Source organism: Marmota flaviventris, chromosome 10, assembly GCF_047511675.1.
Source record: "Marmota flaviventris isolate mMarFla1 chromosome 10, mMarFla1.hap1, whole genome shotgun sequence".
Classification (NCBI taxonomy): domain Eukaryota; kingdom Metazoa; phylum Chordata; class Mammalia; order Rodentia; family Sciuridae; genus Marmota; species Marmota flaviventris.
In genome coordinates, this window is record NC_092507.1 from 75,121,295 (window position 1) to 75,135,320 (window position 14,026).

The 14,026-nt window shown below is 35.4% G+C and overlaps 1 protein-coding gene across 1 annotated transcript in view; it reads right to left on the reverse strand.

The window, feature by feature from the left end:
• Positions 1–9,236, reverse strand: part of Gtf2b (general transcription factor IIB) — a 28,048-nt gene extending 18,812 nt beyond the window's left edge. The window contains exons 1-2 of the mRNA XM_027935176.2: positions 9,132–9,236; positions 4,137–4,243 (exon numbers count right to left, since the gene is read on the reverse strand). Of these exons, the coding sequence (XP_027790977.1) occupies positions 4,137–4,243; positions 9,132–9,148 (124 nt within the window). The 5' untranslated portion in view covers positions 9,149–9,236. The remainder of the gene's footprint in view (positions 1–4,136; positions 4,244–9,131) is intronic.
• Between the last annotated feature and the right edge of the window lie 4,790 nt (positions 9,237–14,026).

Below are 14,026 nucleotides of genomic sequence, written 5' to 3' on the forward strand. Positions count from 1 at the left end.
TTATGAATTATATCTTCTTTCTCTAATTGATTAACCTTATCCAACTATCATGCTGGTTGAAGTGGAAGTGAGGCTGATGAAAGGCTGGAACTATAATGAAGCATTTTTGCCCTATTTCTTTTTAAACAGTTACAGAAGTGAGAGTTAAGAAGCAAAATTATCTTCAATTTCAATTCTTTCTCACTCTTACAAATTAATGATTCTATATTAATAGTTTGGAGAATTCAAATGCACTAATTTAACTCAAGGGTTAATAAATAAACATTTTCTACAAAGGGACATATAGTAGATATGGTTCTGTGGGTCAAAAGGCAAAACTGAGGATATTATGCACGCATTTATATAAAAGAAGAATCACTAATTCACTATTTATGAAATTTAAAATATAATAATTGAGTGACATTTATTTTAATACATATCTTCCAATGAAAATTATTTTTTGTTGGTACCATTACTTACTTGGAGTTCAAAGTTAGTGTTTCCTGTCATCAAAGTCACTCACAAATGTTCACCTCTCAAGCACTGATCAATAGTGATGACAAGCATATAATTTTAATTGAGCATATTTATTGCTTAAAAGGCATTTATAGGATTTCATTACATTCTTCTGGTATTCTCCTTTTCGTATGTTGTTATACTGTCCATTAATTGCTTTTTCTTTTCTTTTTTGTGGTACTAAGAATTGAACTTAAACCCTCACACATTATTAAGAGTGCTCTACCATCTCTAGTCCTTTTTAAAATTTGAGACAAGATCTCCTGAGTTGCCCAGGTTGGTCTGGAACTTGAGATCCTCCTGTTTCAGCCTCCATTGTGATTATCTTTTCAATTTAAGGTCAGAGAAGTTTCTTAACTACATAGGTAAATGTATTTTGAAACATAAATATCTCCTTTATATTTGCATCCAGGTCTGACAAACACTGCTGAAAATATAGCTTGAGCTCAAAAAATATATCAGCTGCAAATCTGTGTGGTAAGAAACATCTTCTTGTGTTAACTTTTGACAGCACTGGAAATATATAAAAGCAATTTGACATTATTTTGATTCCAATGATGATAGCTATTATCAAACTGACTTTATTAAGTACAGGTTTCATATATAAGCACTGTTTTTCCTTGCAATTCTAAGTAGAATTCAATAATATTAATCTATAAATTAACATGTAAGTTTACAGCAAAAGCTAATTTCCAAAGTCACTGAATATTCAATAGTAGTAATTGAATGCAGCATGATTCAGAAAGATTTCAACCTTGGACGTGAACTCAAACAAATAGTGCAACTTTGTCACTAATAAGCTACTAAATTGTGTATGTGGTATGGCAAGTTAGGACATACTATTCTATTTCTAACAAAAAATAAATATGCAGAATTATTAAGTCCATGAGAATGAATGAAGTTAACCGTCAACACTACTGGTTTAACAAAAAACAGATTGAAATCTTTTCTACAAAGTACCTGCTAAGGAATAATATAATTAATAATCACAGACCTTAAGCATGTTACATTTTCATAATCTTTAAAATTTTTGTCCAAATATGTCTTCTGATCCACACATACATTTACCACTATCAGGTACAACACACCTTAGGAGATTCCATTGGGTAGTATTTCACAACTTCTTTGAAATTATTTTCTCCTATATTTGTTCCATGCAGACAACTCATGGAAATGAATTCTTGTCACTTCAAAAACTCCGTATTGACATGAATAAACTACTGAACAGTATTAGTAACACCTGTATAGTCACCATGAACAAAGAAAATATACTTGAAATAATTTGCCTTGATTTTTTTTGCCTTGATTTTTAAATAACTATTGGAGATGCTCTTAATGTCCTCAATTCTTTATTTATTTATTTATTATTTATTTATTTCTGATACCAGGGATTGAACCCAGTGGCACTTAAGCACTAACAACATCCCCAGTTTTTTGTATTTAGAGACAGGATTTCACTAAAGTTGTTTATCAATGTCCTCAACTCTTTAAGCAACCGTTCTTGCTGCAAAGCTAACAATCTTAAATAAATTTATTTTCTCTGGACACATTTCTTCAGCTGTTGCAATCGAATACAAATTAATTAACTTATCATTAATAAATGGTTTTTATTACTTAGCCTTTCAAGTAAAGCAAACCTTTCAAGACTTACTTGAGTTGCAGCCTCACCTTTATTCTTTTATTTTTGTGAAGAAATTCCACTGTAATCAAATATTCTATTTTATATTTTTTTCATGACTATTGTTTTCCTGAGTTAAGAATATTGTGATTAAATGTTTTACATGGTAATGTTTATGTTCATTGAAGTCTTTTAGCCAGGCACAGTATCATTGTGTAATAAACACAAAGCATTGTTATCTTAACTCAATAACAAAATAATTCACATGCCACTGCGACTTAAAAGCATGACATTCATAGTTCACTTTTCTTGTTTTGACATGATGGGTATGCAGTGTAATACAAATAAATAAATGTTGCATTATGGCAATATGCATGGCACTCAAAACACTGTTGAGTTATAACTGCATCGTTGTGATTTGGTGTGTGCTGAGTAGCTGAAACAAGTAACGAGAGCAACACATATGATTTCTGCTGCAGCTAATAAACTGCTATTATAATGTGAAAGCAAGTGAGTGTAGCTGTGTTCCAATAATCTTCATTTATGGATACTGAAATTTGAATTTGATATTATTTTTCTTGTGTTCCAAAAGAATATTATTTTTTTCTCAACCATTTACAAATGTAAAGTCATGCTGGGTGCAGGGGCACACTCCTGTAATCCCAGTAGCTTGAGAGGCTGAGGCAGGAGGATGGATGTTTACAGCCAGTCTCAGCAACAGCAAAGCGCTAAATAACTCAGTGAGACCCTGTCTCTAAATAAAATGTGAAAAAGGTCTGGGAATATGGCTCAGTAATTGAGTGCCCCTGAATTCGATCCCTGATAACCAGCCCCCCCACCCAAAGTAAAGTCATTCTTTAGCATGCAGGCTATATAAAAAACAGGTGCTGACTCATGTTTGCCATTCTGAAATTGAAATAATTTTATTAATGCAGGACAGAAATCTGGCTCCTATGTACATTATGGAGCCAGACAGCAAGACTACCTAAACCTGTTTTCCTCATTTGTAAATTGAAGATATTGCTGTTTACTTCACACAAATTGAAGATATTGGTATTTAAAAAAAAAAAAAAAAAAAACTGAATGAAGACCTACATAATTTAGAACAGTATCTAGTCTAATGTCAATATATTAGTCATTTAGTCATTAATATTGTTGACTAAGAATACAATTGCATATGATCCCAATTCCTATTAGCAACTCTGTATGTTTTAAAACTCCCACTAAAGCAAGTAGCTTTTTTTGATGAATAGTACAGACATTCTTAAAGACAATTCCACAGTACATCTCTACCAAAGTTTCTGTTATACTTCTCAGAATCCTACTAACATTTTAATTCTCAAGTAATCTGAACTGCTGAGGACTATAAATGTAGCTTAGTGGTACAGGAGTTGCCCAGTATGGGTAAGGCCCAGGTTTCCATCCCAAATAACACAAAAAACAAAATCAATAAATTGATCAGTATTACATCATAAGCCTACCATAAAAATAACTACTCTAAATTTCTTCAGCATATCTAGATCAGCTAAATAATAGGAATAAAAGTAAAATTTTAAGAAATATTTTAACAATATTAGTTTAAAGTATGATTCCAAATAAAAGTTATAACAAATCTTTTTTGTTAACTAAAAGACACTGAATAAGACTCAGTACAGATACACTCTTATTACTCTGAAATAAATCATGTTTATTTACTTTCTAAAGTATATAAACCCCACAAGTGTTGGATTAATTTATTTGTTTTTGACATGCATTAAGTGTCATGCCCTCATTTAACCCCCACCAAAAATTTAAGATTAAAGACTTCATTTTTTGATCACCTCCCACTCACATGGAAAAGTGCACTGGTTTATACAATAAAATATGATACTTCTGAATTATTTTACTCTTATTTCTCTTAAATTTTTTTTCAAAAAATATGAATTACTTATGAGGGAAAAGTTAAAAAAAGAAAAGAAAATTTGGAAAAAAAAAAAAAAAAGTATCCTAAGTAATTTCTATTAAAACCATAATAGCTACTTACCTACAACCAGACCGCATTCAGGACAGATCATATCACCAGCTCTGTAGTCCTCCACTAAAATTGCATCTGGATGGTTTGGACATGTGACTCTTGGAAGAGCATCCAAACTAAATGGAAAAATATTACATTTTTATATCCTCACAAGCAACATGTAACAAAATAGTCTTCTGAGAGAAAAAAAGACTTTGAACACTTTTCCAATACTATAATTTCAGCACATTTAAGCTAAATATTCAAAGTATACATTCCATTTACTTTAATCAATGAAGATAGTAATATCTGATTTAGATTATATGATACAAAGATCAAATTTATCTAGTAATTAGCATGTAAATTCCATTAGAATTACCTTTATTTTAGTAGTTCCTGATTTGCAGACATAGAAGGCTTTCAAAGCTTGAAAACAAGTGTTTCTTAACCAGTGTTTCTTAGTAGCCAGCTACTAAGATTTTTAAAAATCTTGATCAATAGTATAACAACAACTAGCTACCATTAATAGCCTGCAGTGTTTATATATAACCATCTGGTTTGTACCCTTGCCACTTATTTCTTCAATTAGCAAATACATTTCAGACCTCTGTTTTTCTGTTTGTCACCTTAGTAACAGATTTAGAAGCATACACAGAACCCAATAGGAATATAAATGAAAGATGGTAGGTACAGTTCTGCTGAACTTAAGACTTGATGATTTCATCTAATCCAGAATTGAATTTTTAACATTCAAGAAATGGTTTCAAAGCTAAGCTAACTAACAGACTTGTGATACTAATAATTTGCTCAATCATTTTATCTTGAGCAAGAAAGCAATTTTGGGAAGAAAACCCTATATTATCTGACAAATCAGCTTTAAAAGCAACAAAGAAAGAAGTTCATTGGATTAGATGAAGGGAAGAGAGAGGGATGGGAATAAGACAGTAAAATGAATCAGACATAACTTTCCTATGTTCATATATGAATACATGACCAGTAAAACTCCACATCATGTACAACCACAAGAATGGGATTCTAGGGCTGGGGATGTGGCTCAAGCGGTAGCGCGCTCGCCTGGCATGCGTGCGGCCCGGGTTCGATACTCAGCACCACATACCAACAAAGATGTTGTGTCCACTGAGAACTAAAAATAAATAAATATTTAAAAAAAAAAAAGAATGGGATTCTAGTTAAAGTAAGTTATACTCCATTTATGCATAATACGTCAAATACACTCTACTGTCATGTATATCTAAAAAGAACAAATACATTTTAAAAATAATAAAATAACAAAGGCAACAAACACACTTAACATAAATTTAATAATTATTTCTGGGAAGTAAAACCTCACAATCACAAATATTTGCTATCACTGAAGCCCCTGTTATAAATTCACTTCAAATAATACAATAAATTGGTATGTTATGGCTACCATAATCGTACATCTAAAAGACAAAAATCATGGGCTGGAGTTGTGGCTCACTGGTAAAGCGCTTGCCTTGCACGAGCAAAGCCCTGGATTCAATCCTCAGCACCACATAAAAATAAATAAATATATATATAATAAAAAAATAAAAGACAAAAATCAACTGTTTTTATAGTATGTAAATAGGTATTCCTAGTGTTGGATAAAGTTCCTCATGACAGCAAATTCAATTCAAAATGTTAACTATTATCGTAGAAGGTGAACTGGAAAACTGATCATCATCCATAACCTCACATTTATATAATTAAGCTAGCCAGAACATATTTTGGATCTTCTGAGAAAATAAAGTAGAAATTGCTTTATATTTGTACTTATTCCATAAATTTCTATTAGAAAACTATGTTGATAGTAGGTAGGTATAAATCATGTCAAATTGTTAAAACAAATAAAATGATACCAGAATAAAAGTCATTACAAACGATAAAATGGGAAGCTATATGGAACAGAGTCTGCAAGGGTCTGGTATAATACTTTGGCACTATTAAAATACACAGAAAACCTAAAAGTGCGCATCTTCAAGACATGTTAAGTGAAGAATAAGGTAGGAATTTTATACAAAATTGAAAAAGTATGAACTATTTAAAAGCAACAAAGAATAGAAGTTCATTGGATTAGATGAAGGATAGAGAGAAGGAAGAATGGGAATAAGAAAGTAAAATGTGGGCTGGGGATGTGGCTCAAGCTGTAGCACGCTCGCCTGGCATGTGCAGGGTGCTGGGTTCCATCCTCAGCACCACATAAAAATAAAATAAAGATGTTGTGTCCACTGAGAACTAAAAAAATAAATAGTATTTAAGATTTAAAATGGGCAAACAGATCTACAGTATTAGAAGTCAGGATGTGGTTTTCTTTTGGAAGGAGTAATGACTAAGGACACAAAACAGACTTCAGTCGTGTCACAGCTAGTGGTATATGATTTCTTAACCTGGGTGGTATATGCTCACTTTATAACTGAACTACACTTACAATATGAGTGCTAACTTCATAAAAAAAAAGGAAAGAGCAAGGTTGCAAACAGGGTTTACATTGGCCACTTTATGAGGGGAAGAGAGGTTAAAACTATAAACATGTTTGTTAAAATATGACCAATAGGAAAACACCAAGAAACTGGTAATGATGGCTGCTATAGGGAGAATTAAATGGCTGGGAGGTAGAGGAGGAGGAAGACTCCTTTTTACTATAAAGTCTTCTGCACTTTTGCTTTCCATAGGTTACCTATCCAAAATAAAATTAAATCGTCCTAAAGCAGTCAACTTGTAATTAAATTACCCACAAATGTAAAAGGAGAATCAAGAATGAGGCAGTAGAGCCAGGTACACCTATAATCCCAGCAGTTGGGGGAGGCTGAGGCAGGAGGATCAAGAGTTCAAAACCAGCCTCAGCAAAAAACCAAGGCACTAAGCAACTCAGTAAGACCCTGTCTCTAAATAAAATAGAAAAAAGGGCTGGGGATGTGGCTCAGTGGTGGAGTGCCCCTGAGTTCAATCCCTGTTCCCACTCCCCAAAAAAAAAAAAAAAAAAAGAATGAGGCAGTAGAGGAATAAAGAGAAATAGGGAAGGATGGTAAAAATACCACCAATGACATTAAATAATTTAGACTACCAAGGTATCAGATAATCCCAAATCTCTTTTTATACCTAACATGTATTGGGTGCTCACTGTGTATCTAGTGCTACACATTTATTTATTTTATTATGATCAATCTTCAAAAGAGCCCTGCAAAATAGGCACTATTTCCATTTTAAAGATTATGGTCAGAAAAGATTTGCCTGAAGTCACAGAATAAGTGGTAGAGACTAGTTTTGAACTCAAATGTGTTCTCTGTAAAAATGCCAGGCGGTTTCATAGCTAAATAACTCTATATTTTCCTCAGGGAAACAAAAAAAATGCTAAAGTTAGAAATCTAACATTTACATTTCTTTGTAGAAAGGTACAACTTTCCACTTTCTCAAGCAGAAAAACTTGAGAGATGAGTAACTGCAATGGCACATAAATTTAAAAGCTGAACATATAGAAAAAAATTTCAAAAATTATTTTAAATGAAAATAAAGACAAAAGAGTGCGTTCTTTGGGCAAATAATCTAATCAACGAATTTACCATGTGTACTATTTACCGTACCATTTTTACAAATAAAATTTCACGCTCTATTGTATACAAAAACTGTGCCTAAATATGACCACATTCACCTACCAGATCTACTAAGAGAATTTAAGTACTATTTGGATAATTTAGGGAAGCTAAAGTTTCCCATTTATCTACAAGGAAGCTTTACCTGAAGAACCACACCCAGACAGAATCAGCATTCAATCATAGAATTAGAATCAGTAAACAAGGGTGTCATTGGCTTTAAGTTATTTCCAAACAGGACATTAGCTAAAGCTGCTCCCCACCTTACCCTTTAAAAAACAAAACAAACAAACAAACAACAAAAAAAAAAACCATAAAATAGTAAGTCTTGGCAATGAACAGAAAGAGCCAGGATTTCTTCAGCTTACTATTTTGTGAACAATGCTTTTCAAGGGTGAAACTGATCAATTTCACAGATAAGAGGCTCTCCCCAACCAAAAAAAAAAAAAAAAATTGTGCAAAGCCTTCCTTCCAGAAGCTGAAGACCCTGGCTACTTTTAGTACATTGTGAGTTAAATAGAGACCAATTTTGTGTAATAGAAACAAGTTATTTTAAACACTACATTTATCACTAACTTGGGGGGGGAAGGTATCAACATTGGCATGACTCAGTTTACACATATGCAAAAATACTAATATCTAGCTCATGGTGATAATGAGAAATATAATTAGGGTCTGCAAGCATTTTTCAGGTCACAAGGTTAAAGCCTGTGTCGAAGGACATTGCATGTATTTCCTGTAGATACGCGTACATTACATTTTAAAAATATATTACTTTCCCTGAATACGTAAAGAATTTTCTGTAGGCAAGATTTTCAAGAGTACGCAGACAGCGACATTTGTAGACACATCCTTCAGCAGGAAACTAATCAATTCTTCGGAAATGCCTTAGCTTCCACTTTCGGAGGACCACTGGGATGGTAATCAGTTTCTATCTGGTTGACCAATGCTGACGTCCCCAACTTTCTTAGCTGTCAGACCGATAGAGGCCTGGAAATATCCGCTTCCCGCTCTTTGGAAGGGAGGAATTTAGGACCCTAGGGTTGGATGGGCCACAGATCGAAAAGCAAACGTAGAAAAACACTGACAAGATAAAAAAGCGGAAATATTCGCAAAAGACGCGAGGCCAGGGGCTGCGGACACAGGAACACACAGAAGACAGAACCTGTGTGAGAAGACAATCCAGGACCCTGGGGCGGTAACACCGAGGACTCGGTACCCCCTGCGACACCCTTGACAGTCCAGCCGTCTGGAAGTGCCTTTGTCCGGGCCGGCCGGCCGGCCAGTACCGCAGCCACTCCCCATACCTCCGGGAGGCTGAGGCCGATTCGGCCGCCCCGCAAGTGGCCTAGAAATCCCTGGCACTCACCGCCCGCCCCTCAGCTAGCCGGGCTCGGCCAGACTTACTAACCGGCTGGTAGACGCCATCTTCGCGGCCACTACAGTTCCAGCAACAACAGCTGCGCTGGAAACAGGAAGAGACTGTGGCGGCTAGACGCTCCAAGACCAGCTTTTATAGGAGAATCACCCACGCAGTCGTAACAGGGCGCGGCTACGGGTTGGGAGAAGGGCCAAATATAATGAGATCCGGTGCGCCACGTGCTTTGCGTTTTCTTGCTGCGTTTCAGTAATTCTCTATGTTGTTGGGCGAGTCACGAAACTACCCAGGGAAGTCTCAAGGGAACTCTGCAAACAGGTTGCATCATAGCTACTCTTAATCTGACGGAGTTAAAGCACAAAGAAAATCCTGGCCTTGTGGAGGGGGGCAAAGCCCGCCTCCCTAAGGACTAACCATTCCGTTTCCACCCTCGAGTCTATTACTCTCGTATGAGTACATTTCTTTCTTGCCCCCTGGGAATGATTCTTTTTTACTGAGAGATGTGCAATAAAAAGAGAAATTAGCTTATGTCATCCAGAACAGATGTCAATTCAAGCTGTGTCTTCGGCAAGCATGCTGTCTTAGTAGGCACGTCCTTTAGCTCATGGGTGTAAGGTTAAGAGTGTCTTGCATACTCTTTTAGAACTGGCAGGAGATGAAACAAAACCTTGTAACTGCACTCTGTGCTGTGAGGCAGAGATATGGGCCCTGCTCTGATCGTTTGCTCCCCCTCCCCCATGGCCTTTGCAAATAGCTGATAGCTAAGTACAGAAAACTTGAGGGAACATCTGAATACAGCACAAAATCTCCAGATTTATGGACCAAACTAACGTCAAATGGTAGTAATAATAAGGCTTTGCTGGAAATGAACCACCCAAAATGTAGAAATTGGAGGAAAGGGCGCTTTGTGGTTTCCCAGGGGAATGAGGATTCAGATATAGTGACCTCTTCATCTTCATTTAGGGATGGGACTTGAATGCCACTGAGCACACATTGTTTTCTTTAGCACAAGTAAGAGATACTAGCTAATTTCCTTAGAAAGAACAAGGAGTGTGTGAGGCAGGAATTAGAAACTGAAATCTAATTGGGATGAGGAGCATGTTTTCTTTCTTTCTTTTTCCAATCTTATGTTCCCTAATTCTATAATAGAAAATTTGACTGTACTACTGTGTTTTTTTTCCACAGTTAGTGGAAGTTTTAATAATGTCAACCCATTTCATCTGTGCCAGTGGTAATCAGGAAAGGGCTTGGGGATGTTCCACCTCAATCCAGTAGAAAGTTTTCATGGTAAAGTATCTTGGCTAGTGGAAAAAGAGAAGGGCAACTAGGCATCTCTCAAGGATCAAAAATAAGGATCCAAACATAAGGATACCTGGTGAATTCAAAGTAGGTACTCAACAGTATTGGTTGAAGGAAGAAATCATCCAAGCAATTTAACACACTGATTGATTAAATTATTCCTGCCCCACCTGAGTATTTTTTATCTGTCATACCTTGTAAGGATTTCTTTCATATTAAAATAGCTGCTTAGGTAAGCCATTTCTTCATTTTTCTTTTGTTAGTCTGGCATACTATAAAGCATTTTCATCATCGTTATCCTATTTAATCTTTATTTCTGATCCTGAGATTAAAACACTTGCACATGCAAAACTGAGGTTTTATCACTTAGAAATCATGATTTAGGATAGCAGTTATCAAAACTCCTAGTTTGTGATCAATGATATTTTATTTAAATCAAGTATGTAAATTAATTAAAATAATTTAATTATGTTAATTCTTTAACTGAACACATCTTTTTTAAATTAAAATTTATTTTGTTTCTGTGAAACCACAACTTGATATGCTAATTGTAGTTCTTCTAAAGTATAAAATATTTTACATGCCTAATAAATGATTTAAAATTTTTTGTAGTCTACTAGATTTAACTTTTTAAAAAATAATTTTATTCAAATACAGTTATGTTGAGAGCCACCCCCAATCAGGATGGCGCTTGGCATTGCCAAAAGGAGTGGTTGAGAGGTGACGCCAGCGAGCCATTAAGATGATGATAGTTAAGCTGTGCATAATTGCTGTGACTGGATGATGCTGGATTGAGACAGGCTGTGTATTCAGTTGTATATGGACCCCTGCTGTCCAGCAATAGGGCGGCTCCTGCTGCCTCAGGCGCCCGCTACTTTTGAGTTCTCCCCTTGAGTTCTCGTGGAGGCCCGTTGAGGGAGATATATATATATATATATATATATATATATATATATATATATATATATATATATAAATTTCTAAAAAATAGAGATTTTTTTAACTTTTTTTTTTACATAGCACTATACTTGATAAATTACAAATGATACCTTACCACAATGAATTTTCATACTAGTGATAGTCCTGGGCTTGCATCTTGATGGTTTAGTTTCACTATGCAGAAAAATAAGGTTCTGCTAAAATAGAGGCTGTGTACACACTTGAGTAGAAAGTCCTTTCACACTTGCAATGCAGAGATGCCCCTTATCTCTACTTACTCCTCTCTGGTATTGAGTGCCTATATTGTAGGGCCTAGAAGGCAAAGGGACTGGGAGGGCAGCAGAGCATCATAGAAACTGGAGATCAATGTAGATTGCTAATAATTTGGAAATTGGCTTTATTATATCTAGATGTAATTTTTTTCTTTTTATTTTTTTCTGAGTGGAATAAACTATAACACATAGGTTTTGCAGTGCAGGTTTCCAGGGTATTATTAATTAAAAACAAGAGGGTATACTCCTTGATATTTGTCCTAAAAAATTAAAGTCATTATACAATAGAGGTACATACATACTCATGTTTATAGCATTATGGTTCATAATAGTCAAATTATGGAACCAACCTAGACGTCCTAGATAATGGATGAATGGATTTAAAAAATTGTAAATACACACACACACACACACACAAATGGAGTTTTATTTTGTCATAAAGAAGAATGAAATTGGGTTAGGACTGTGGCTCAGTGGTGGAGTGTTTGCCTAGCATGCGTGAGGCACTGGGTTTGATCCCCAGTACCACATAAAAATAAACAAATAAAATAAAGGTATTGTGTCCATCAACAACTACAAAAATATTTTTTAAAGAATGAAATTATGTCATTTGCAGGAAAATGGATGGAATGGATAGAACTTGAGAGCTTTATGCAAAGTATATAATAAGCCAAATTCAGAAAGCCAAGAATTGTATGTTTTCTCTCATATGTGGAAAAGAGAAAGGAAAAAGGAAAAGAAAAGAGGGTTATGTCTCATGAAAATCAAAAGGAGATCAGTAGAGCAGAATAAAGGGACCAGGGGAAGGAGCAAAGGAGGGAAAGGGGAAATAGTGGGAAACAATATTGATCAAATTATATTATTATATCATGTGTACATACAAATATGTAACAACAAATTCCATTATTATGTATAATTATAATGTGCCAATAAAAAAACATGGAATAAAATAGGAGAGTGTGTTAAGAATAACATACTCCTTGCATTCCTAACAGTGTATTGGAAGTTTGGTGACATGGAACCAGAGCATGTGAAGAGCAGATTCCTTCCCTGGAAGACCTGCAAGATTTAGTTGAATTCTTTGAAGTAGGCCTGAGGTCTCTATGCATTGTAAAGGTCGGGCGAACATCGGAGGAAAAGACCACCAAGAGACTGTCTCATGCAACAGCAAAGGGTTTATTAGGGGTCCAGCATGCTGGGGCTCCAACCTCACCTCGAAGGGGTAAAGAGCCAAGAGCCCCTAGAACAGCTTGAGCAGAGCTTATATACGTTCTTTGGAAAGGGCAGGGACTTCACATACAGCATAACAAATCATCACATGCCGCGGGAAAATCAAACAACTCTTAACCATGATTAGTACATTCACTGGCGGGAACAAGTAGGGTAGGGGTGATTGGTCAGCACAAAGAAGGGTATACATTTGAACTGATTGGCTTAAGCCCTGAGGTGTGTACGTGCCGGACTGCACGGTTTCTGGGTAGGGGGGGGTTGTTTTTACAGAGCAACCAGATGGTCAGGGAGATTTCAACATACATTTCAGTGGCTTTTCAGGGAGTTGTTTTTACAGAACTTGAAACAAATCTTATCCTTTACATTTCAATTTCTTTAGCCTTTCAGCATCAGGTTCTTTAACAGGTATCTCATGTTCACTACCTTATCTACTTCTTGATTATCTTGTCAGGCAAGTATTATTATTTTCCTTCTAAATGGTTAGAGAGGTTGAATAGGTAAATTTCCCAGAGTCACACAATAAGTCAGTGTTGCAGGTACAATTCAAAGCCAGAGATGACTGACTAAAAAATGCCCCACTTCTGTGAATGCATACTATGTAACCTACTGTAAGACCTTCTACCTAGGCCCAAATCACTGTGCCCTGGGAAATACAGTATACTGTAGAAGTGTTCACTTTTGAACTTTTAGTCCAAAAACACTTTTAGTGTTTTCTTTTGAATTTTAAATTTATGTTGATTTTTTATCCCTTAATAAAGGTAATAGAGCTTTATTTCAATTCAATTAGAAGTATTAACAAAAAATAATAATGGGCCAGGCATGATGGTGCACGCCTGTAATCCCAGCAGCTTGGGAGTCTGAGGCAGAAGGATTGTGAGTTCAAAGACAGTCTCAGTAATTTAGTGATGCCCTAAACAATTTAGCGAGACCCTGTCTCAAAATAAAATTTAAAAAAGGGCTAGGGAGGTGGCTTAGTGGTTAAGTGCTTTTGGGTTCAATCCCTGGTACCAAAAAAAAAAATGGTTTTAATAATAGTAGCCATCATTCATATAATGCTTATTATGTTCCAGGAACTATTTTAAGGTTTTGCCTATATTACCTCATTTAATCTTTCCAACAAATCTATAAGTTGGGTACTATTACTGTCTTTGTTTAAGAGAGAAATTGAGGTATAAAATGGTTAAATAG